Here is a 26,447-nt window from a genome sequence, read left to right on the forward strand (position 1 = left end):
CAGATTTTGTTTTTAACCACTTTTAGTTTTAAGAAGTGCTTAAAGAAATACAAAGCATTTCTAACTTGACTACTAAAATCCAGATTGAGTATAAAGAATCATCAATAGAAAAACTAATATAACTGTCTTACTTTTTTCGGGGGAAAGTAGAACTAGTTCATTAATAAAAGAACAAAGTGTTTGTAAATTACAAATAGGGGAATCTCCCAAGGACAATAATTTTCCAACGCTAAGAGCATGAGCAATGACTTTACTTTGCTACATCAACTTGTTAAACCAAGCTACAACCTCTCATAAATCACAATTATAAGCTAAAACCTTTTTTCTGTTTGGTGGACCCCCACACATCAATCTTTACTCTCACAATAATATTGTTTGGGACCAGTTGAAAGTTACAAGGTTTGGAGGAAGTAAATATTGATATCAGAGAAGTATTAGTAAATACATATCAGTCATCAACAAGACAAAATAGAAAAATGACAATCACTAAAGGACAAAACACTAAAGAATACGGAGTAAAACACAACAATTAAATTGCATTTTTTATGTGAAAAGTGGCGTTTGTTTTTTTTTAAAATGGTGATTTTATGCGTCTGGTATGTTTTGCACGCACATATATGAGTGCCACCTCAACGATCTCCAAAGTTTGTAGCTCTAGGGAGCCAATTGGCTCTACAAAGCTACAAGACATTTTGCGACAATGGTGAAACAACTAGCTCCGACTTTTATTTAATTACAAGATAGTGTTTTTATAGAACCATTGCTCATTTGTTCATGCTCTGATAGGCAAACTACTCTGTCTATATTACTAGTCATCTAGTTCATTCTGAAAGTATACAGTGTACTATTCAACAATTCATTTTTTTTTTGTGTAGAGAGAGCCACAAATAACGAGACAACAAATGGTGTAGACAGGATTCAACCACAGGCCTTGAATACCACTTTTTCAAGACTTTACCAACTAAGCTAGTTAACATCCATACTATGCACAGTTCGTGACTACCATGAGTTATGTATGAGCATGCCATTTGAAAATACAGAGTAATAAAGTACTGAAGGAAAATGAGAATGTTTGCATTGCGAAAAACAGAGTACAGTTTTACAGATTACATGAAATTACAATAATAATATATAATAGCTTTCCCAGCTTCTCTTTGCTGCTTCCACTAAGACTTTCTTGCCATTTCTAAATTGCGGCAAGAAAGACGAAGTAGAAGCAGCAAAAAGAAGCGTAGAGGAAAGAACTAACCCTACCAAATTTTACAAACACAACAACACAACACAATGCAACATCTGGGTTTCTAGTTTCTGGTTTCTGGTTTCTACTTTAACAAGTTGGTGGCACCTTTCTTGGCAGCTCTGGCCTGGTAGACTTTTGCCCTCCCAGGTGCAATAAGCTCCAGCGCACCGTAAACACACTTCTTATACGAGAAGTCTTCAAATGTTCCGTCATCTCTTTCCAAAAGGAAGCAGCGCGTGTCTGCATGATCAGCATGGTGACCAACCTGCAACACCTCTTCAAGGGTCAGATTAACTAAATACTTCTTACATATTCTGCTAATTGTTAAAAAGACATTACTTGCACAACAAGAATCTGGCATATTCGGAAAAAACAAGTCTGTATAACCCATTCTCATTACATGTTTTACAGAAAGAGAAGAAAACATACAACACTTTTCATAGTTATTTTATGCATCACACAAACTCCAATCACATACTTCAGCAACACATACACGAATGTACTTCCTCTGTTCCTGAATACTTAGCTTTACCGTAATTATATGCATTTGATATTTGTAAAATATACATTAAGACTAATCCAACAACGTATTACACAATAACATTTTTTTTTTTATATTAGTAAGAAAAATTGGTCAAAGTTTATGTACGAATAGTGCAAAAGTCAAAATATTGCAAGCATTCAGTAACGGAGGGAGTAGTATCATATGTATCACTTTGTGAAGAAAATATATGGTGGTACGGATAAGTAATTTTCTGAAAGAACATCTCAATAACCATAGTAATGTGTATCCATCCCCAAATAACGAAATTTTCTTTATAAATTTTCAATACCATCCATTACCACTTTAGAGGTGGCATTGACTATTGAGTGGTAATGGAAATTTATGAAGAAAATCACATGTTTGGGAATGGACTTTCATTACAATGAACACGGGCTTTTCTTACAAAATTACAAACACATTACCATTCCCTTGGTTTATGACCAATTACCAGATGAACCATTAATGTTAAATTGTTAACCATAAAGAAGAATATAGAAAACAGGAAAGAATTCGAAAGACAGCCAACATTGGTATGGTGCAGAGGTATGGGTGCACTAGCATAACAGGTGCTTTGAAGAATCACAAGAGCCAATTTTTCCTCAGCATAACAAGCAATTCAGTTTCCAGCTGACTATAATCTAGACAAGAAACAAATATGACAGAAAACCAGAATAACCAAATACCGGCGTCCAACCATGAAAGTGGGATTAAACAAGCAACTGCACATCTTATAATGAGAAAAGGGCAAAGAAGGGCTTGCCTTAATATCTACAGCTCCACTCCCAATTTTCTCTTCTCGATGTGGGTGGAATTTTAAAGCCATCAACATCATTGTCTTATCCAAGTCACTCAACTTCTCATCAATTGCATACCTGGATAAAAATCAAGGCACGTGAAAATATGCTAAGTGGGTATAACAAACACAGCGTAATCAAGAATCGGTGAAGAGCTAAGACAAAACCAATTGCCCAAAACAAAAATTTCAGGAAGAACCAGAATAATGTCATTAAAAGGCGAGAGCTTGTTCACATTTGCACTTTGCAAACGAGTCACATGAATCATATAGGTACTCACTTCTCTAAGTAAATTCTAAACACATATTTGAGGATTTGAGTACATTGCTTTGCCTGTGAAATGCTGGATAGACGATAACAATGGGGTATTAACAGCTCACATAGTTTTTTCGTAAAAATGATATAGCAGACACCTAATAGGGTGTAATAAGAGTGTCTGCAGACTGTACTACTCTGTCAGTCTGCAATCCAGTTTTAGGTGCACCTCTATATCCACAGCACCCCCACATGGGCCAAATCAGGAAGTTTACGGGTTTCTTACTAGAAGATATGACAACGCACTGAGAAGATCATACTCAGATTATGATGAGATCAACCACAAAGAAGACTAATGTCTGCAGCTTAATCAGTGTACTGGGATCTAAACACAATTTTTTCATAGATATACAGAGGCTTCCAAGGAAATTCCTGTAATTGAATTTGCAAAGGAAAAAGACACGCCAATGCATAATAGAGAAATTACCGGGATGATGATCACATCATTACCTTAGGACAGTCTCTATTGCTGTATCATATAACCCAATTCTTGATGGCGTCAAAAAAGAGATTTCTCATTCTACCCTCCCATAAAAAAAATGATTTCCCCTTCTACCCTTCGTTTAATATAAATAAAAGGAAAAAAGAGTCAATTTGGTAAATTAATAAAATAATAGAAAGAACCAATATGGGAATAACAATTTCCATGTATACAAAGAGAATTTTGGATGTTGTGAAGCAATAAGATTTATTTATGACATGTCCTTCTGGAAAAAAAATTGATGTGTCAACCTATTATTTACCAAATAACATTGCTAAGACTTTTTACGTTTTAGATATTTAGTAAAAAAAAAATAAAGAAATTTTTAGCCTAATAATTGAATTTTTACAACTGCCCAATTAGGAATAATACTATACTCTCAACAATCGACTATGATGTCTTAAACAGCCTAGAAATTCTATTGGTTACACTGAATACAATCAATTGTTTTCTTCCATAGTTCCATCTACTTGATCATTACGGGGTTATAAATCTAGTACTCCTACGTACCAAACTTGCTTTTCACATGATACATATTAAGGAGAAAACCATATTTTCAAATGGATGCATAAATAAACCACATTTTTTACTGAAAGGGGACGCAGTGCCGAAGAATATTAATTGTATCAAGTTATAGGACATCAACTTACTTGAACAATATGCTCTTCCATATTCGACCGAGCCGCCAAATGTCATTCACAGAGAAATGCATCTGTAAAAACTTCTTTGGTATTGCCAAATTGAATACTTTTGAAGTTGAAAATCTATCTATACGGTGAGCACCAAGTTTTCCGGATACAAGCGCCTCACTGTTAGGGGGAACCTTTGTTTTAGTGTCAGAACTTGTTTGACTTCCCAGCATCTCATAGATATCCAGAGGCTTCTGAATTTCATGCCCCTGATAATAAGGACAATAGATATGGTTAAAAAGGAGAGATACAGCAGCTGCAGCAACAATTAAAGAAAAACAGCCAGCAAAATCTTCTAGAGTCTAGGCTCTGGGGTTTGGAAGCCATTATGGAAATGCGCTTATACCTGGCATTCTGAAGGTTTCTTTCTAAACGAAATAGAGAGTTTTTTTTAACTATAAAGACAGTAGTAGTGAGCAGAAGAAGTCAACGAGGAGATAGATACAATTGTTGCAGAGAGAAAGAACTCACTATTTAACAACTCCGTTTCATACATAAGGCACATAAGTGCTTTAAGATTGAACTTTAACTGTTAATTTCTTCAAATATGATGACAAGCATTATGAAAGATTGAACTTTAATTATTTTATTGATGTATTTTAAATGAATTTAATAATCAAAGTTTTCCCTTGAAAGTGTGGGTGTCTCAAAGAATGAAATGGAAGGAGTGGGTAGTAAATAAAGATACACACAAATTATTACATAAAAACATCCAGAATAATATTCTTTTGTTTAACCTCAACCCCTCCACGGGCTCCACCCAAAAAGAAGTACTCCCTCCGTTCCAAAATCTTGTCTTGTCCTAATCGGGCTTCCTAAATACTTGTCTTGTTTCTATATTTGGATATACACTTTTCCTACTTTTCCATAAATCATAATTGCTTTTTCTTACATATTCTACAGTTTTCCAACTTTTCCATCCCCACATGCACTTTCAAATCATCTACTTTATCCCCTTCCCCATAAAAACACTCACAATCATTGTTTTTCTTACACACTTTTCACATTTCTTAATACCTGTGTTTTTCACCAAATCAGACAACTAATTAGGAATGGAGGGAGTACTATTTCACATTTATGAGTTATGACCCAACCAATAGCCCCCCCTGGACATTTTTTACCCTTTAATTTAGTATTTGCACTGTAGGAGTAAGATTCCTTTTCAAAAATATATAATAAAAAAGATGATGGACAAATAGTTGCCAGTTTATATAAGGAAAGTAGAATTTGCAAGGAAACATTTCTACTAATATATAGTCGCACTTATTTTTCCAATCCCTGAATGAATTGAACACTTAAAGTGAAGGGAGCATAACAAGATGATTGTGTATTTGTGTTCAGAGAATCTTCCAATTGCAGATGCAGTCACAAGTCCTCACACCCATCTATTTTATGATCAGAAACATCAACACTTAACGAGAGAAGCTGGGAAAGGATTACCTTGCCAGAGTACATAAAATCAAAATGTGCACCAGTTCCCAGATTTGGCATCTTCCCCCATGCCAAAGCATCTAAGCTTCCATGTAACCCATCAACAGCTCCCTGCTTAGCAGCTTTTATGAAGGACATGCCAGCATTCTGCAAAAGTTTTTTGGGTAATAGAAAAAAAGAGAACATTCAATAGGAATGCAATTAATGGAAACAATATTACAATACAATAATGTAAGTAAAGTCGGAACAGGGCAAAAAATCAGAAGTAGTTATGGTTCATTCCCATGCCAGTTTTTGTTAGAGCATGAATTAAACGGCAAACTGTGAGAACTAAGTCAGATAAGAGTAACTCAAGAAACCAAACAGCCCTGTCTAGACATGTGCTACAGAACAAGGAATGAACAGATACATTTTCAATAGGGTTATTTTCAACCCCTCTAACAAGGCCAAACAAGGGTACCACTATGGTCTATGGGATACAGTATAGCCTCTGTTTATACATGTGTTTGCAAACACAATTTAATCCCCTGATATCTTTTATCAAGTTATTTATCAAACTCTCACATAGTTCTGCAGCAATGAGAATAAGCGATATGCACAATAGCAACAAAGCCATAGCCTTATTCCCAAAAAGATGGGGTTGACTGCATGAACAGAGAGTCTATCTCATATGGTTATCCACAAAGATCTCCTCCTCCATTCGCTTCTGTCTAGTGCTACAACACCTCGCAATCCCGCCTTCTCCATGTTTTATTTAATTCCCTCCACCCAAATCATCTTTGGCCTTCCTCGATTGTGTTTGAGATCTCCGTTTACCCCAACCATCTACCTTCCTTGCCGAGTTGCCGGTGCATCTTCTGTTCAAAATCTCACATGCCCAAACCATCGTAACTGAGTCTCCCTTATCTTATCCTCAATATCTAAAACTCCAACTTTCCCCTGAATATCTAGATTCCTGATTCTGTCCCTCGATGTGTTCCTGCACATCCATCTCAACATGTGCATCTCTGTTACACTCTTCTTTTTAATGTGCTTCTTCCTAAATTCCCCACATTCTGACCCATATAATAACTCTGGTCTTATAATGATGGTAACACCGTTATCCAACATATAAACACATCTCTTATTTACAGAACAATTCCCTGAAAACATAAACATGGTATGAACTATTTATTGGTATTTGGTAGTTACATAACCACCTCGTGACATATCATCCCTTTCCCAAAAACAATAAAAACTGACAAGGGAGAAAACTGATACAGGGTTCGGAATGACGTCCAATTTGATTATATGGTCACCTAGCACTAGAGTCAAATAGAAAAATGGGACAAAACCAAGACATGGTCCGGAATGACGTCCCAAGCCGCCGAAATGGAAGTGTACAGAATACAACTTTCCGAATCATAGATCCCCAAAATAACGTGTTATACCAACATTTCAAGTTCGTAGGGGGGCACCGTACTCGTTTTTAGAGGCCTATTAATGAAAACTTGGTTTTAGGTTCCCTAGGCCATAAAACGGGGCTACGCAAAAGTTGGGGAGAAAACAATAGCAAATGAGGTGCTTTCGAGGGTCCCAAAAGGCACGCAAACCCCGTTGCTGCTCGATTTTAGTGAACATGCGTAGAGGGCACCATACTCGTTTTTTGAGGCTGAAATAGAACGAGGGACCATTATATGTGACCCTCAGCACCACGTGGTAAAAGAATGGAGACAAACCAGACAGGGTTCGAAATAACGTCCCAAGCCGCCGAAATTGAATGTTATATGGTCAAGGGACCAAACACCAAGTTTTCGGCTCATGCATAAAAGGGAAAGGAGACCAATTTAGTTCTACGATGACCTAGCACTAAAACCGTATAGACCCATTGGTTCTATGTTCACCTAGGACTAGACTCACATAGACCCAAATGGTTTTGTGTACTACTAAAAAAATTGGGGCAAACCTGATACGTGGTCCGGAATGACGTCCCATTTGGTTCTATGGTCACCTAGCCCTAGAGTCGAATAAAAAATGGGACAAAACTGAGACAGGCTCCGAAATGATATCCCAAACCGCCGAAATTGAAGTGTATAGATCACAAAAATAACATTCCGGACCATGAATCCCAAAAATAGCGTTCCAGACCAACATTTGAAGTGCGTAGAGGAGAACCATATTCGTTTAGAGGCTGAAACGGGACGAGGGACCATTATATGTGACCCTGAGCATGTGTTGGGTTCCCTTGGCCATATAACGAAGCCACGCAAAGCTGGGGAGAAAACGATGGCATATGAGGTACTTTTGAGGGTCACGTAAGGCACGCAGTCCCGCCAGTACTCAGTTTTATTGAAACGTGTGCAGAGGGAACCGTACTTGTTTTTAGAGGCTGAAACCGGACGATAGACCATTACATGCAACCTCAGCATGTGGTAGAAGAATGGGGTAAAACCGAGCACTATAACCTAAAATGGTTAAGTTTTCTCACTCATATTCTCTCTCCTAGGTAGCAGAAGAATACAACAGTATTTTCTCAGGCCCAGGAATAACTTGTGTCTCGTAGCAACAGGAAATCATTTTTCTTTATAAGCCTGAGAATTTTTTTTTTTTACCTGTTTCGTAATAAAATTTGACGACAAGGCCTCAAATTCAGGCAGGCAGAATAGGCAATTCTAGTACATACCAAGGAAAAGTTACAAATAAATAACATAGATGAACTCACAGTAAAGCATGCCAGCATGAAAGGTGACGAAACAGATACAAGAGCTTTCTGCCTAGCAATCCCTTTAGCACTTAACCCTACAAATTCCCCTGTCACAGACAGACAATCCGCCAGTAGGATTAAGTGCTCTGGAAGAATAGTCTTGCCTATATCAGCAGAAGCACACCTCAAATTCTGCACAGAAGGGGCTATATCAATATACAGTGTAGACAATTATACAGATGCTGCCATGAAAAAGATCCAGATTTTTTAAAACTATAAAAAGAGAGAGAACCTCAAGGAAGCATCTCCAGGCAACATCAATTCCAAAAGCTGAATAAATCTCACTCAGGTCATCAGGATAACTGCGTGTCCAATCTATCAATTCCATGATCGGTAGACAGTTGTTCACTAATCTGCTCCACATATTTTTGCTTTTGCAATTTGCTGACAGAGAGACGCTTAGATATAGTTCTCCGCCAGGGGACTGACTCAGAGTCCTTGATTCAGCTGGTTGATTATGCCATAATATATCTACCTTATCAACCTCGGCAAATCCTGAAGGAGGTGAAATAAGCTAAAGAGCTTGGCTAAAGGATGTAAATAGACATAGTTCGACACAGAAGACAAATTCAATCTACAGAAAATGATGAAATATAGAGCATGGAACTCATCAATGTGATAATTAAATCCATAACAGCCACTGCATCTCAAGTTAACTTATCATTGTCATTTACTTAACCATCAACAAGTTGGTGATTAGAAACATCAAACATCAAGAATCTTCACTGGAAACAATAAGCAATCTTACAGAATATTCTAATAGCCTTTGGCACATCTTATAGTTCAACCAGTTAATCTACAATGACACTCCCTGTGTTACAAATAGGTAGCTACAATCTACGAGTTAATCAATCTGGATAACTCAAGACCTACAGAATATTCAGTGATATGAAATAATAAAATAAAGTAGTGAAAGAATAAAATAAAGTATAAATATTAAGCTCTTGACAAGCTAACATGATGGAAATGCCACAAGTTTCCTGAGGCAATTGGAAATACTTGCACTACTTGGTTATTTGGGAATAATGACTAAGAAAGTTTTAACAATGTGAAATGGTGAAAAAAATATTGGCTATTTTGAACTACAGGGATATATTACTGATTAATTAATTTATAAAAATGATTTTTTTATCTATGTCTAGAAGTATCACAATGATAATGGAAGGAAGAAAACTCAGTAAAATCCACCATTGTATGTATCATATTTTAATTAGATCACTGAAGTGCTAATATTAAAAAAGTATATAAAAAAATATTAAGTTAATTTTTAATGATACGGTTAATCCTAAAAGGGGGTGATAGAACCATGTGGTTCTATGAACCTTCTACTGCTGGGCGACCAAGTCATAGTAGAATTAGGATATAGTCTCGCACAGTTCTTCAAGCTTCTATTGCCGGGTGGCCAAGTCATGGAAGGCTATACTGCTAAACAGAATGCAAGTCACAAAAGGCTTTAGACCCGTGAGGAGGTACTATAGGAGGGGGGTGGTAGATAAGAGTTCTGATTGAAGTAGTCGGGAAACATATAAATATGTAAAGCTCAAACAGAGATTAAGAAGCAAATATTTCGTGAAAGTAAGCACCTTTCACTACAGATCCCAGAAGACTCGGTATCACCACATCTCGAACTGAATTTAAATCCGTATATGATTTTCTTGGATTTTCACTGATGGTGGCAGTAATGCATACAATTGTGGTATCACTCCCAGCATCAGAAAGACAACCACTCCTGCAATTTCATTGGCCAAGTCAATATGGAAGTAAGAAGTATTATAGAGAATTTTAAAAAACATCATGAAGTTTCCCACTAGTACTAGTAAAGAAGAGAAAAATCATCCAACGGATATAATGATGTTCTATAGTTAATACAGGCTCCATACAAAGTACATAAACTACCACGCATCTCATCTTAAATCATCATATAAGCTGTTGGTTTTAAACTGAAGATGGCTCTAATGATTTTTTTAGTAATGGAACTTGTATCATGGCCTCCTATCCAAGAAAGTAAGTCAGCATACAGCATGACCCACGCGGAAAAAAAAAAATTAGGATTGATCACGTTGTCCAACTTGGAAAATTAATAAATAACAAAGCTCATGGTTGCATCTTAGCTCTTAACTTAATGCTTATTTTCTACTTGTGGGTCAAAGTTCGTGAGCAGAACTGGATATAAAATTTAGAGCTAGGAAAGTTAAAAGAAGCAATGTCAACACCTATTAAAGTATGGTTAAGAACACTTGATCCGAGTTAATGAAAATGCAAAGACAATCCCTCCATCCTAAAATTAACTTCCAGCATCCAAGTGGCAAGAGGTATTAAAATAAAATGTTAAAAAAATATAAAGATGAAATTGATAGTGGATTGAGAGAGAAAATGTAGTGAGAAAAAAGTGTTGATATGATGAAGTGAAAAAAAAAAGTATCGTAATAACTAAAGGAAGAGGGGACTTATTTGGGACAAACCAAAAAGAGAAAGTGAGAAGTTAAAAAAAAAATGGGGGGTGCGGGGGTAATTGTTTTGGCCCTAGACTGAAAGTGATTCATCTAGTTGGCCACTATTCTAACTTCTCTAATGTCTGAAACATAGTGGGTAGAAAGGGTACAAACACCACCCTGTCTGATCCTACCAATGAACAGGTTTAGAGAGGAATATCTTGCATGTATACTAAAAACTAGTCTACTTACGTAGGGTGACTGGAGACTCTTTTTCAGAAAGAAGAGTATATAGTTTAAGTAAAAAGTAGGAAAACCCTAAAAATTTAAAGACCTTGAAGGGCTTTTCAACATTCAAGACGTCAAGTAGAGGTTGGATTGGCTTACTTGCTCATTAGGCGCACATTAGAAAGGGAGGTAGTTCCTTCGCACTTCCTCTTCAGGGCATCAATTATAGAAAAAACTTTCAACCGCATTTTTTTCAGAATTTCCTGGACAGAATCAACAGACACAATTAACACTGAAGAATTTGATATGGATAATTTTTTCAATAAATTGTTTTCAACATACAGATTTACCTTCTTCACATGAAAATGGCAAACCCAAGGGCAAATATGCATTCGACTGTGGTTTTCTGGAGAATAGCTAATCATCCAAAAAATATAAGGTACAACATATGCAAATATTGAAACAAGAATGAAGACCAAGAAGAGACATTGGAAAAGTAACTTACACTATCATGACTGTCGAGACAATATCAGAAAACAAAAGTTTTTCAAGATGATTTTTAACTTCTAAGACCCCATATTCAAAACCGTAACGCAACCTTCTGAGTTTGTGAGACAGAAATAGTGAAACTGTCCTGCTTCCTTTGGCTTTTCTGGTACCACTCTCCATTACTTTCTGCACAACATGATTTATGACTTGCGAAAGTAAGTTTAAGTGAGGCAATAAAAGGAGCTTGGGCATGTCAGAAATCAAACACTATGACATCACCCTCCCCCCACATATCTTCAACAAGATACGTCATTTCTTTTGAAGGTCTCATTCTTTTTTCTGTAGACAAAGTTATAGGACAGAATAAGTAGACAAAAGGCTAGTGTGCATTTGGCACGTGCAGAGTGAGAAAGAGGGCACCTTAAAGTTTAACAAAGGTGAAGGTTCCAGAACACTGATGGGTTGGTCTAGTGCGCTGTATGCAGCTTCAGAAAAAGCACAAGATGCCAATGCACCAACAGGATGGCCACCAATAGCATTACACGCATCCATGCTCTCACCAATCGATCCATCACTGTCAACTGAAGAAGACTTTCCCTCTCCAACACCATAAGAAAACTGAACAACTTGGTTCCCATATGCACTTCTTACGGTGCCATCATAGGCCATTTGGATATCACGCAAGAAAAAAGTAAGCTTTCGCGTTAAGGTACCGGGGACATTAGCATTTTCACTGAACGAACTACGACTTGTAACAGAATGAACAAAGCTTTCAAGAGGGTTCAAGCCTGTGACAAATGAACCTTCCACCACAGAAAATGGAATGAAAGATTTGGTGCATTCAAAATTTTCATCAAAGTTTGAAGATTTTGCCTTCAACTCAGTCCAAGCAGCACATGAAAGCTTGTGAGGAAGCCTGAAAGACAAAGGTACAAGTGAATGTTGTAAACCAAGACACATACTCTGCTGAACTAATTTTGACAGATTCCCTTTGCTTCCAGATTTTATCATGGCCAACAAAGCATTGTCCTTAGCAGCATATTGATAAGTCAAATTCTGAATATCTCGGTAGACGTATTTGAAAGCACTGACAGAAGCACGGCTTAGTGCAGCTGACTTCTGTTTTTCAAAGCATAGCTTATCAGCCTCAAGTGACATTGCAATTTGATGTTGTTCATCATCAGCAAGAAGGTATTTTATGAAAGAACCCACCAACAACTGTTTCACATGGCAGTTCTTCTCTGCTTCTTGAAGACCACAAGAAACTTCATCAACCAAATTATTACGCAAGTGTCCATCGGAGCATAGATAAAGGTCAAGCAGAGAGACACTCAAACCCCTTGAGGACAAATATTCACAAAAAAGTCTCTGAGCAGCATCGAGAAAATCCAGAAACTTACCACCACAATGGTTGATCAGACTTTCGAAAAAGTTTCCATTGGCATCCCCTTGAAACCACGAAGATCCAGCAGGAGATGAGATTAACTCTCCTTTACTAATTTCAACACCATTTGAAGCAGAGACATAATCAAATTCAGGTGGCAATAACATGCTGAATATTTGCTTCCCAGTCCACAAACCAGAATTTGTAGAAGATGAGAACAATTTTGAAGGACAAAGCATCTCCAGATTCTGCACTTGAGATTTGGACAGGACATCATCCTCTGCCATGAGCAAATGTGCACCAGTCAAGCTATCATGTGTCAGTGAAAGCAAGTTTCTTCCAGTCTGTCCATTTCTTAACTGCTTCTCCAAGCCCACAAGCTCCCTTAGCTCCACTCTGGCGCCCATTGACTGTGGCACATAGCCATGCAGGCTATCACCGTCGAAATCCCCTTGCATTGGAGCACAACATAGAGGGTTGATAGAGACTACAGAATTTATTGGAAGAATCTTGACATGCAAAGCAAGCATTGAATGTTGATGAATTGAAGGGGGCCTATTTATTAGCATAATATCACCATCGTTCAAAGGCCTATATATAAGGTCTCCAAATTTGAAGTCCTCCATTTCACAAACAGAAACCAGGTCTCCTTTTCTGCGAACATAGACCTCTCCCTTCTCAAGAAGCCTCAAGTTGCAGCTTGCAGTTAACTTCTCCCAATTTAAGGAATTCAGGTGATCAGATATTTGCAGCCTCTCTGCAATATAACGAGGGATGCCAATCTCCCAGAGCTTCAAATAAGGATCACCAGTGACAACAGAGCGAATTATGTGGTCACTTCGCTTTGTAAGTACAACTTCCTTCATCCATTTAGATGCCGAGGTGTTTAGTACATCTACGTTATCAGAATCATTATTTGACTTCTCCATGCGTAACTGCAGAAACAAATAACCAACATAGTAATTTAATTATTGGAAAAAAGGAAAATGTCAGACATAAAAGATGAAAAAGTTGACGAGTTCGGGTTTAGATTTCCTGCCTTTGAAAGTTTCAAGCAATCCAGGACACGAGATGCCAATTCATTGGCAGCACCCCTAAAATCAACAAGCTTCCTGAAAGCCCTAGTTCGGTCATCCTTAAAATAAAGCAAAAAATATAAGAATAAAGCTAAATATAAAGAAAATAGGGCAAAAGGAAGGAATTTCACAGGGGGGAAAAAGATGAACTAAATAACAGAGATTAAAAGAAAGTTCACCCACAAAAATTAACTTCTGCCCAGTAGAAAACGGATGAATAAGTTCAGTGACACGATGACAATTGGGCGTCACTGCAAAGGAATTAAGGAAAAGTGCATCTGTTTTTGAAACAAATTCTTTTATGAAGCTTGGATCAACATCTTTTAGTAAATGGTAGACCTGCAAACAAAAAAGAAGAAAGAAGTTTGATTCTACGTGGTCCAAGCAAGCTAACAATGAGCAATTGAGGAATAATATTTCCTTATGATTTGCCCCACGTTTTATGGGGACATAACTTGTGCACTTTTCCATTGATCAAAGTCAAAGCACCAGAATACATAACATACTGACTATTTATCTAACCACAATTGCACATCAAGAACCAAATTCAAAGTCCTAGGACAACAGTCCAGCTCAATATTGAAGCAACATAACCAGAATCTAGAAGTCTGACACTTTGCAGGATATATTAAATTATAACTTTTAAGTTTATTGTTCAAGAAGCTAACTTTTAGAATCAGCAAACCAAGCCATACCAAAAAAAAAAGACCTATTAAGAAGATGGTTTATACCTGTGCAGGTGACAACACTCTTTTATTTCTTATCACACTTTCTTCCACTTGAACATCTTTAGGAATAAAATCCCAAAACTCTTCAAGCTGGTACTTGCTTTGTGACCTCTCAGTAAGTTCTACGGTAATGGCCGCTTTCCTAAACACGTCACTGGTGGAAACTCTAAATCTGATAGATGGAGGCCTTCCCTGCATATAGAAAATCACGTATTAAGTAAAATGATTGAGATGAATTGGAACAAAAATGAGTCTTGTTTAAGTACTAATTGAAATAAACTTACTACACAATATTTACAACCCCTAAACGAATCGAGCTTAGCCCCTGATTTGGCACCCTGTCAGATCAGAAAACGAGAAAATGTCATAAACGTCAATTCATAAATACAAAGGCTCATCAAGTCATCACTAGAAAGATATTTCACCGAATTCGCAAGCCTCAGAGAGCATTCCTTTTACCACCTCAACAACATGAACATTAAGACATGTTATCTAACACAGAACCCATCATAAAGGTTGAAAAGCAAAGAAAATGAACAGATAATCATATCAACTAGTCCATAAGAATATTTTAGGTTGTTCCCTTTGCTTCACAACGTAGCCCATGCTGACAGCCAAAGCCTTAATCGAAGGTAGTGGTGGTTGTTGATGCTTCTGTTCATGTAGTAATAGTTAGGTTCACAATTTAGTTAGTTTTTTTTTAGTGCTGTTATATAGTTATGGTGTATCCTTGGATGGGAATCAAAATTAAAGCAAAGAAACCTTGAAGCAGTTCCATGTTGTGTTGCATTATAACTACGATTTGCAACAAACTACATACCATAATTGACAAAGTCAAAGCATAGCAGATTGTGGTTAGTCTGTTTTTCTTTATAATGAACAGTTTGTTTTACTTCAACACATCTGTGAAACCATAATATTAGCCAAGTTCTGATAAGGAACGCATCTAACCTTAGCTCGTTTATCTCTTCGAAGGGATTTACATCCTGGGCAGATTTTGTTCAAGATTTGGACAACTTCGGACACATAATACGGATGGATAATTGTGTATGGAAAATTTATCACTCCAAAATGACCTGTCATATATTTTGCAATAATGACATTAGAATTTTTAATAGAAGTGAACTAGAAAATATGAAAGTAGAAGTCATTAGAAATGCTATGAAGATATATGTTTAAGACATACCTTCGCATTGTTTATTGCTTCTTGCACCACAGGTGGTGCACTGGGAAGTTGGATTTGGAAATCCCAACTTCGGATCAGTCACTCCGGCAGGAGTTTCAATAGTTAACACAGATAAATTCTCCTGAAACGCCCAAAGTTACTTACTTTAGAAAGAAAGTAAGATCACACTTTCCTATAGTAGCAATTAATGAGAATATGCATCACTAGCAGTCCACCACAAACTTCAGAAGCGTGTTCTGGCATAACCAGAAAAGAGAGAAACAGATATATTTTTGTTCTGGCATAACCAGAAAAGAGAGAGCACTTTTTCATCAAGAACAGTTATGCTTATTTACGAGATTACTTTCAGGTTTCCGTAAAATACAAGTTTTATCACTATAATATGCTGGTTATGTCAAAAAAACAAAGATACTAATTAACTATATGTTATCTGACAAAAGCATCTAACTGCACCATATATCATCAAATAACTGCTTTGTGCCAGACGAACAGATAGTAGATTGGGTAAAAAGTAGAAAGCAGCACAAGATACAGAGAAATGAAATGCTCGAGCCTGAGATAAGAAAAAGTTGTAAAAGAGATTTAAACAAGTGCAAGTCATACTAATTGCATATAACCCTAAGGCCAAATCTGTTACTGCCGGAAACTGCCATGGGAGTCTAATGCATGTTAACACATATGCAGATCTAGGAGCAAGATAAATAGCTGAGAAGAAACGCTAGAATCAAATAAACTTACTGCATCGTTTTCAGTCAGAACGTTAAAAGAGACTCCTGTAAGAATCCCAACAGGCACTTGATTCACGGTGCTGATGTCATCGTCCATGGAACTCAGCATTCAGCACACAGCTAACGTGAATATCTGGCCGAAAAATAGCCAATGTTCGCAAAAACTGATCAGAATGACAATTTTTATCATCAATCAACAACTTTCATAGTAGTCCCATGACTCTGAATCGCTTAAATCAATCAACACCTTACAACATATCAAAATGTGTTTCTCAAAAGAAGAATCTTAACTCTTACAGGAAAAGATAATCTTGCAAGAATCAAAATGTTTAGACCTTAAAAATGATGACCGGAAAATCTGAAATAACATAATTGATAAGTATTGCACAATTGCACTTCTACCATACGTAATGTAAGCAAGAGGTTGCAAACAGAGATTTAAAAAAGTTGAAAGAACAATTTCATCAAAAGAACAATCCAGTTTCCAGAACAGGTTAAAGAAGAGATTGTGTGAACTGCCCAAGGTTTAAACAGCTTTAAACACATTCCATTTCGTACATGTCATTTCGAAGACAGTCACAGACACTAGAAGACTTTGCAATACTAATATATATCAAAACTCATCAGGTTTATGCTTTCAGTGTGGCTAGGATATCAACATACCAGTTACCATATCAACATATCAAGTTAAGTGCACGAGAGATAAATAATATGTGGTAACTAATGGAACCAAAATAGCAACAAAAACAGCATTAGATGTTTAGAAAATGAAATAATAAATCTTTTGTGAAACTTCCATTGAGCTCATTGAAGGGAACTGGCATAACAAATGACGGAAGAAATTGCCAGAGCGCCCAAATGATGAATACGAGGAAACTGAACTGATGAGATTATCTCTACAAACACCAAAGTAACATTTTGAGTGCATATGTGAATTGTACCCCCTACACCACGTTTAAAAAGGATTTTGAAAAACCATTGAAAACTGGATTAACTCATTAACCTATGCCATTATTACATACAAAAGTAATGCAGATAGCTACTCCACGTTACAGAATGTCACTAAGTCAAGTAAGTTTAAATCCCCATGATGCTCAGTTAGCAATTGAGTCTCCCCCCACCCCCCTTGTATGGGTAACACCATGGCACATCTTGGTCACTGCAATCATGGATAAGATACACAAACAATCACGATAAACTCAAGTTGTAGTGTATCAATATAGGTGATGTTTTACACCCATTGTAACGCATAGAAACACGACAATTAATGTAGAAAACACCTCTGCTTCTTCCCAACCCACCTTCCCAAAAAGATCTCAAGTGTGAAAAGTTGCGACTAATGTCAACAGTACGCATAAAAACCACCAGAGACCAGCATCACCATTGTTATACCAACCCTAAGGGCAAGGCAAAAACTACAACTCCTCTAGAAATCGGATTAAGTGATAAGACCATGAATGCTACAGCAATTAATCCCCGAAAAATGCTCCCTGTAATCACGAGTCATGACTTGAATGTCTAGTTACAACTTAGAAATCCTATAAGGTATCCAAGTACATCAAAAAAACTAGGAAGCAATGTCAACAAAGATCATATAAATTTCATCAAAACTATACCATATCCCTCAAATTCAGGTCATAAAATCAGAAGATTCACTTAGTCCAACGAAAGCATGCAATTAGTCGACATTAATAAAATAATTACAAAAACAATTAAAAGTTACCCCATCAAACCAAAATCAAATTTTCACCTACCTACATTGCCCAGTTCATCTTTCCTACCCCTCATCGTCAAAACACATGCAAGGAAAATGATCACAACAGCAACAAACCACAGAAACCAAAACCAAAATCGATCAAAACCCATGAAAAATAGCATCAAAATCACCTGAAATTTGTTGATGGGTTGTCACAATTAAATCAAATTCTTCTGACCCACCACAGAAAATCAACCTGAAAACATATAACATAAATTAATTATTAAAAATAACAGTCAAATTCAGCAACTAACAATGCAGCATTCACCATAAAAACACACCCAAAAACCCAACATGATTACCGAAACTCAATGACCAAAACCCCAAAAAAAATGGTTAGAAATAGAAGGAAATTAAAACTTTTTCTCCATACCTCCTGTGGGGTGTGTCTCAGGAGAAAGTGTGAAAAAGAAGGAACCCACAAAACAATTTGAAGCAGAGAATCAAAATTAAAGGAATTTGAGGACAAAAGTTTAAGGGGCCCCCCACTGAATGGGAGGAATTCAAGGGCTAAAAAACCCCAAGTTGAAGAACAACACCAAATACAGAATTAGAGACTTAAACTCTGTAATTCTGAAGCTTAGACAAAGAAAGACTGAGGAGTGAGGAGAAAGAGAATTGTTTAAATATGGGGTTTAACCCGAAAATTAAATTAACGAGAATAAAGGAAATACGAAGTATTACGGAGTATTATTTAATTAACAAAGAAAACTAAAATAATTGATTGCAGGCGCCGCCGGTTACTTGCAAAAGTGACCATAGTCGCGCCGAGTTCAAGACGAGTGACCAGACTTCAGACTTCAGACTTCAGAGAAGGAGACGCGACAAAATCGTTGTGACTTGTGAGTCCTGCCGTTTCTCCCCTTGTTGTGTGTTATGTTTTGGAGGTTATGGGTAGCCTGTACATTCGGGTGTATAATGGATATGCTCGGTTATTTGTGGATGTGTTTAATATTTATTTTTTATTTAGAATAATTTTAACTGGAGTTAATTGAATACCCTTTTATCGATAAATTTTGTATGGTACGGAGACACGGATTAGTTAGATAACAGTAAGGCGCGGACTACAATGTACTTTTCTTGATGAGAAAGTAGTATGGAATCGGCATTAACTATGAAGTACGAAATAGTTAATTAACGGTAAGAGGTACACTATGGAATACTCGTATGTCTTATTCATAAAAAGTTACGGAGTACAAAGTAATCTGAAATTGACATTGACTACGAAGTATGAAATAATTAGATAACGGTAAGAGTTAGTTCGGTAAGAGTTAACTATGAAATACTCGTATGTCTTACTTTTATTACATTAATGCTTTATAAAAAGTTTATTTTAATGTATTATTGAAGTAGATTGATAATTAGGAAATACAAATTGCTTCATATAAATAGAAGTACAAGTTTGGTAATAAAAGCTAAGTAGATGGAAGTGCATAGTTTTTAATCGTGTCAAATTAACGCGTACTGTATCTTTTCCTTTTTTTTCTTTGCATTTTACTTTACTTCTTGTTTCTAATTACTTTTTTTTATAATGTTATTCTCATTTATCCCACACAACCACCCTATTTATTTAGTTCCTTGTCATTGATTGTCAAACTTTCATGTTTTTGCCACTTACCCATTTTTCCAGTTACCTCAGTTCTTGTGTGAATAGTAAATGTCAAAAAATTGAATATGATAACTATACGAAGTGATTTATATTTGATTTTTGGAATTGACCTCTGAAATACACTCCAAAGTAATATTTGAATTATTTGATTCATGAATTATTTCAATGTGCTTTACTTTGAAGTGAATTATAAGGTCTTTTGCAATGTCATTGATCATGGTTTTATTTTTTGCTTGAATGAATGTAGTTTAAGATTATACTAAATGGTTTTGTTTAAAAACTTGATAATTTGCATGCTTACAAAATCTTAACCACAAAGTACAAATTCCATAGTATTATTGTTCATCAAATTAAAGAATGTATAATATCATATAACTAGGTATTTGAAAATAATCAAAACAAATTTCGAAACCTAATGCATGTCCCAAACTAAATGAAACATTTTTTTTTTGTAGAGTTGTCACACTTATTTGAAAGGGGGTTAAAGTATCTAGCTAGTAACACAGTGATAAGGTACCAATATAAGAAATTTTGGAACTTATTTATAGATGTGCATAAAAGGAAAAAGAACTACGGAGTAATAATTTTGATTTCGTTTTCATAGGCCTTCCTTCCCCATTAATATCCATTCCATATTCCATTCTTTATCTTTTCTTTAGATCATGTGCATCCTTGACTTTTGTTCAAGTGAAAAATGATTTCTCTCTCATCCTTCTTCTTCTTTCACCTCATCTTCCACTAACTTACATGGAGTATCTTTTACTTAAATCTCTCCATTTTCTTCTACAATCTTGATTCAAGGTCATTAATTTCTCTTACCTACTTTTTTTACTTTTACATATACTACACTTTAAATTCACCTTCAAACACAATTATTAATTTTAACAAACAAATAAATATGAAATTAAATTAACATACATATAAATAAAAATGTAACGTATAACCTTAAACTTACATATATAGCACAATGAAGTAAAATTGTATATTTCCCTTAAAAAAAAGGTAAAATTATATATCATGCAAAATTTTCTACGAAAAATAATATGCATTGCATGCATGCATGGCAGCACCACATGAGCCCAAATAAATAAATTGCATTGCATGCAATAGTACAAAATGATATTAGCCAATATTAGTCCAGAATAATACTCCGTATGCAAACAGGAAGCAACAATTGCCTAGGCTCCATGCAAGGTGCGCAAAAATGTGGCCCCACATCCCATTTTAATTAACTTGACCTTGGTTCACATATACGACCCGGGTCAAGTTAATAAAATTTTGACCCTTGTATACTGTCAACATTGTAGTCATTTTATCATGTCAATTATCACTTGACCCAAGCTACATGTCAAGGTTGTGTGTGCTCTTAGTGGGATAATTATTGCCTTTAAGCTTTAGGCTGGATTACCTGAAAATAAAGAATTTAGATCTTTTGTAGCTAGTGGCGTTGTTTAGTACTCCATCCGTTTTTTTGTTACGTATTCTATTTAGGGTGTTTTATAATATGTTTGTTACGTATGAGAATCTTTACTTTTATAAACTTATTATACTATCAGTTTTTGTGCCAACTTTTGATTTTAATTGGTCCAATTTTTTCAACTCATTAAATTTCTTTACAATTTTTCAAGTATGTTAAGTTAGCTATCTTTGTGCTTTTCCATTATTGGTTTATTTTGATAAATAAAACAATCTTATTGGTTGTTGTAATGATTAGTGGATTGAGGTTTTACTTGGGTTTGTTTTTTTAATGAAAAAAGAATCTTTTTTATACGTTAATAAACGTGCAAAAGTCTAAACGTAACAAACAAAAAGAAACGGAGGGAGTAATTAGATGTTAATTCACTACAAAAAATTGTACCATTAACGACGGGAAATCTCGTCGCTAAAGGCCAATAATTGTTGATTAGTGACAGGATTTCCAGTCGCGGACCCGTCATAAAAAGGGGTCGTCGTTAATGAAAAATTCCGCTGTTAACCCGTCATAAAAGACATTTGCGACGGTTGTTCCCGTCTTTGTTTGGTTGTTAGCCCCATCGCAAAAGGCTTTTGCGACGGAATATTAATTGTCAATTGTTAGATGGTTTGACACTTTGACTAACTTAGTTGTTTGTGTAAGGTGTTCGGTAAATTAATTATTAGATGTTACTTAGTTTGTCCCTTTTAGTTCTTTACATTAGACAAATAGTTTAATGTTGATTAATTTGGTATCATGCAAACGAATTTAAGACGAATTCATGTGGATTGATATCCCATCTATTCTTTTATTTAAACAATGCAAATTACGTTTATTTATACTTCGTAAAATTTTCACTTTTTTTCCAAAATATGACATTGGAAAAGCGTGAAAGATTTTGGCCCTGTTTGGTTAGAAGTTGTTAGTTGGTACCTGTTTGTATTAGCTGGTTGAATTAGCTATTTGTGTAAAAGTGTTTGGTGAATTAGTTGTTAGTTGTTTAATATGTAAAATGACCATTAAACAAATTGACATACTTTGTTTCTTATTAATATTAGACAAATAGTTTATTGTGTTTATTATTTTTTCATTATTTTTAGAATAAACATAGAATAAATCAAACAAATTAGCTTTTTTTAAAAAAAAATCTTAATTTAAAAATTAAATAATACGTAGTATATTATTTGCAAATAGATAAATATTACTATTGATATTACAAGCATGATTCCAATAGCTTTTTAAGTGCTTCAAGATACTAATATAAATTTACTACAACTAAAAGAACGAGTCTATTAAGTATGATGAAATTAAGAAGGAATTGTGAGTAATGTGTTTAAGAAGAGAAATAATATAGGCAATACTAGGACAAAATAGTCATTTTCATTCACTTTTTCAAACTTCTAATTGCCAAAGGCTCTTATATTGAACTTTTCCAAAATTAACTTTTACACCTCAAAATCTCTTCAAAACCTCTCCTAACCAAACACTTCCAATTACTCCCTCCGTCTCTTTTTGTTTTTTTACGTTTGGTATTTTTCACGCGTTTTAACTATTAATTAATTTACATCGGGATTTCTCAATTTTTTTTATTTAAACAAGATAACTTACGTTTATTTATAATGTTTTCACTTTTATCAAAATTCTGATATTGGAAATGAGAAAAACTTAATGTCCCAATGGAAAAGTGTGAAAAATTTAATGTCCCAATGAATTTAATTGGTTAAAATAATAATTGAACACAAATTTTGATAGAATAATAAGTCATTTATGTGATAATATAAAAGGAAATGTAAAGAACATTTTGAAATACCCAAAAAGGAAAATGTAAAAAACAAAAAGAGACAGAGGGACTAGTTTTTTCCAAAAGTCAAACCTCTAATTCAATCCAAAAAGTTTCTTTTGTCTCAAACCTCTCCTAACCAAACACCCCCTCAATGCCCCAATAGAAAAGTACTCCCTCCGTATTTATTTAAGAGATACACTTGGTCGGGCACGGGTATTAAGAAAAAGAATTGAATGAAATAAAGTAATAAAACAAGTGGAGTGGAGTAGATATTTTAATAAGAAAAACAAGTGGGGACCATGTCACTTAAGGGAGTGAGGGGTGGGGTGGGTTGTAGATAGATTATTTAATTAGATGGTGGGGTTGATAAGTTACTATAAAGGGCAAGTGTATCTCTTAAATAAATACGGCCGGAAAAGTCAAGTGTATCTCTTAAATAAATACAGAGGGAGTATAAGAGATTGAATGCCCCAATGATTTTTATTGATTAAATAATTATTGGCATAATTTTTGACAAAATGTTAAGGACATTTATATGATATTATAAAAGAAAATATTTCAAACGTACAAATTAAAACGGACACCCAAAATAGAATACGAAAGAATAAAAAAAGACAAAGAAAGTAGTCGTTTAACGTGTAAAGTGACCATTTTAAGGATATTGACATAAAGTGATGTAGGTTGATAATTTTAGACAATATTTGGATAACTTTGATACCACTTATTCGACGGGCCATAATGCAAAAAGCTCTTATATGTTGAGCTTTTTTACATTATCTTTTTCATCTTTAAACTCACCTTCAACCTTTTCTAACCAAGCACTCTCATTAGCTTTTTAAAATGGTCAAACCTCTAATTCAACTCAAAAAACTTTTTTTTTCCCCAAACTTCTCATATCCAAACACCTCGGAAATTATACTATATTAGACATGCCCTTGCGTGAATCATGGGTAGGGGTGTGCAAAAATAGGTCCGGATCGAAAAAATGGACCAGATCGGACCGGACCGGACCGTAGGCAATCGGTCCGGTCTTTGGGTCGAGAAATATAAATTTCCGTTATTTGGTCCGGTCCGGTCCGGTCCAAAACCCGATTTTGGACCGGACCGATTTTTCCTTAATAAAATATAATATAACCTATTTAAAAATTTAATTCTCTCCTTTAATATGTTGTAAATATTACTATTTTGTGATATATTTTATTTTAGCTTCCAAAAAAAGCCTCAAACAAATAGGTTTTTATATACATTTTTTTCTTTTTTATCATAATTTTTATAATAAATAAATAATATATAGAAATAGGTCTACAACCGGTCCAAATCGGTCCGGTCCGAGTTTTGGACCGGTTTTTTCGGTCCGGTCCAGGTTCGGACCAAGCATAGTCGGTGTGAGGGGGTCGAAAAAGCGCGAGGCTAATGCGTGACCTCGTCCCTCGTGGGTGTGACGATTCTTTTTATTCAATCAAGTGTAATTGGATTTCCTGTGAGTATACACCCAATTGACTAGTAATATAGGAGTCGCCATTCAATTTTTAACGACAATGAGAAAAACTGACAAAACCCGGTTATCGTGACATAAAGGGAGTGCAATTATGTTTGACCACGACGGCCGTAGGTTCCCTTGTGATCCCTGGTGTGGGGATCTCTCAATATACACCCGCAAGGTAGAGATTGAGGGTTCGGGGGACTGTAACTACCGAGAGGAGTACTTCGCTCGTCGATAACTCCAGAGGCAGGATATCCTTACTAGCTCAGCATAAATAATTGAAGGGACATGCGTTAACTATTGAACTAATCTGGGTTGATTTTAGCAATATGCAACATATAATACTAATTCGATCGTGATTATCTGATTTAAATAGCATTAAGGGACCTAGCATGATAATCCGATTTCCCAAAAATATTATATTTGTTAGGCGTGATAGAACAATCAGATTAGGTTAGTTTAACAGTTCATAAAAAGGGCAAGGAAAGCAGTTAAATCATCGAAAAGGGACACATTATGACGCACCCTTGAGAGGTGCGTCACGGTTCTCAGAAAACTAACCACTTTGACTTTGCTATTTCTCCTTTTTATTTAACGAATCTCAATTATGGGACAGGATACGTTCTGTTCGATTTATGGATCGATTGCGACAGAACGCGTGAACAATTTCGCAGCGAGAGGCTTAGGCTAAGGGTTGGAGTCAATACTCAGAATATAATTGTGTGTTGTTGTTGTGTGTTCTTTTCACGTCGAACTTAGGGGTCTATTTATAGGAAAAAGTGGCGTAGAAAGATAGTTTTTCAGGAATTTGAATACGAAACGGATTAGGAAAAGAATCCGTCCCAGGTACTTTCGGCGCCCACCTCTGGGCGCTGGAATTTTCGGCGCCCAGGGCTGGGCGTTGAAAATAGGGTCTGACAGAATTCTTTGGTCAGATTCGGATTCCTGAAATCCGTAGAGTTTGAGACTTAATCGAGTCTTTTAGCGCGTATCAATTTTATGACGGAATGCGTCTGGGCCCGTTACGAACTCTAGGCTCGTTAGGATTTTAATTAATACGTAACTCTTATTTCCGAATCATATTAGGAATAGGATTCTCGCAGTTTTCTATCTCATTTAGGATTTATGTTGGAATGCAACCTTAATTCTGACAGGTTTCTATCTTTTATGATTTGCTACTTTTAGAAGCTACCTTTTACGGCAGTTACTATTTTTAGCAGGTTTCCATAAATAGCAGGTTTCGGGTGAAATGAAATGGGGAATCGAGATTCGTTTATTTTATAGGAGACGCGTTGTCAAGTGGAGTTTTTATGCTTTCATCATCGAACCTTTCCCTTGCGGGAATGGGGACAAAAGTAGGTGTCTACAGTCGGTCCGGTCTTCGGGTCTTGAATTATCATAATTTCGGTCTTCGGTCCGGTCCGGTTCTGGTTTGAACCGATGAACACCCCTATTCATGGGTGTCCACTCAACTTAGTCTTACTATTAAATACTCCCTCCGTATTCAATTAAAGATACTCTTTCTATAATCAGTTGTATTTAATTAAAAGATACACTTTACTTTTCTGACATGTCATGGTCATCACTTCCAATTATATTAATATGTACCCCTTCTTTTGATCATGGGCGGATCTTAGTTAAGGCTGTGGTGGGCTTGGCCCCCCGGTCGAAAAATTTGTAATGTATTTTTTTTATTACGGACCCCCCTAAAATTTGTGTATAATTGTATAATTACATAGTATATTGCTTAATTTTTTTCTACCAGTCCCCCTCGTAAAACAGTTCAAGCTCCACCATTGCTTGTGATCCCTACACTTACTCACATGAGTCACATTATCTTTTTTTTTTTTACTATAATAAGTAATTCACCTATTA

General features: G+C 35.8%; 1 protein-coding gene across 5 annotated transcripts; it reads right to left on the bottom strand.

Moving 5' to 3' along the window:
• Positions 1–1,045: 1,045 nt before the first annotated feature.
• On the bottom strand, positions 1,046–19,097 carry LOC110784341 (DNA-directed RNA polymerase IV subunit 1). 5 transcript variants are annotated; one of them, XM_021988782.2, is made up of 20 exons: positions 18,929–19,097; positions 18,376–18,440; positions 16,499–16,652; positions 15,761–15,881; positions 15,526–15,650; positions 14,859–14,912; positions 14,578–14,766; positions 14,030–14,185; positions 13,810–13,905; positions 11,807–13,705; positions 11,403–11,572; positions 11,248–11,314; positions 11,057–11,160; positions 9,821–9,966; positions 8,470–8,732; positions 8,196–8,369; positions 5,504–5,641; positions 4,025–4,272; positions 2,545–2,656; positions 1,046–1,505 (listed from the first exon to the last, which is right to left on the bottom strand). In XM_021988782.2, exons 3-20 carry the CDS (start codon positions 16,595–16,597, stop codon positions 1,323–1,325), a joined length of 4,344 nt encoding a protein of 1,447 aa, XP_021844474.1. In that variant the 5' UTR covers positions 16,598–16,652; positions 18,376–18,440; positions 18,929–19,097; the 3' UTR covers positions 1,046–1,322. The 5 variants fall into 5 exon arrangements, with proteins under 5 accessions (XP_021844474.1, XP_021844473.1, XP_056686598.1 ...); XM_021988781.2 differs by having other exon boundaries at positions 16,499–16,621; positions 18,929–19,096; XM_056830620.1 differs by having other exon boundaries at positions 16,499–16,621; positions 18,989–19,009.
• Positions 19,098–26,447: the final 7,350 nt, after the last annotated feature.

This window comes from Spinacia oleracea, chromosome 6 (genome assembly GCF_020520425.1).
Source record: "Spinacia oleracea cultivar Varoflay chromosome 6, BTI_SOV_V1, whole genome shotgun sequence".
NCBI classification, from domain to species: domain Eukaryota; kingdom Viridiplantae; phylum Streptophyta; class Magnoliopsida; order Caryophyllales; family Amaranthaceae; genus Spinacia; species Spinacia oleracea.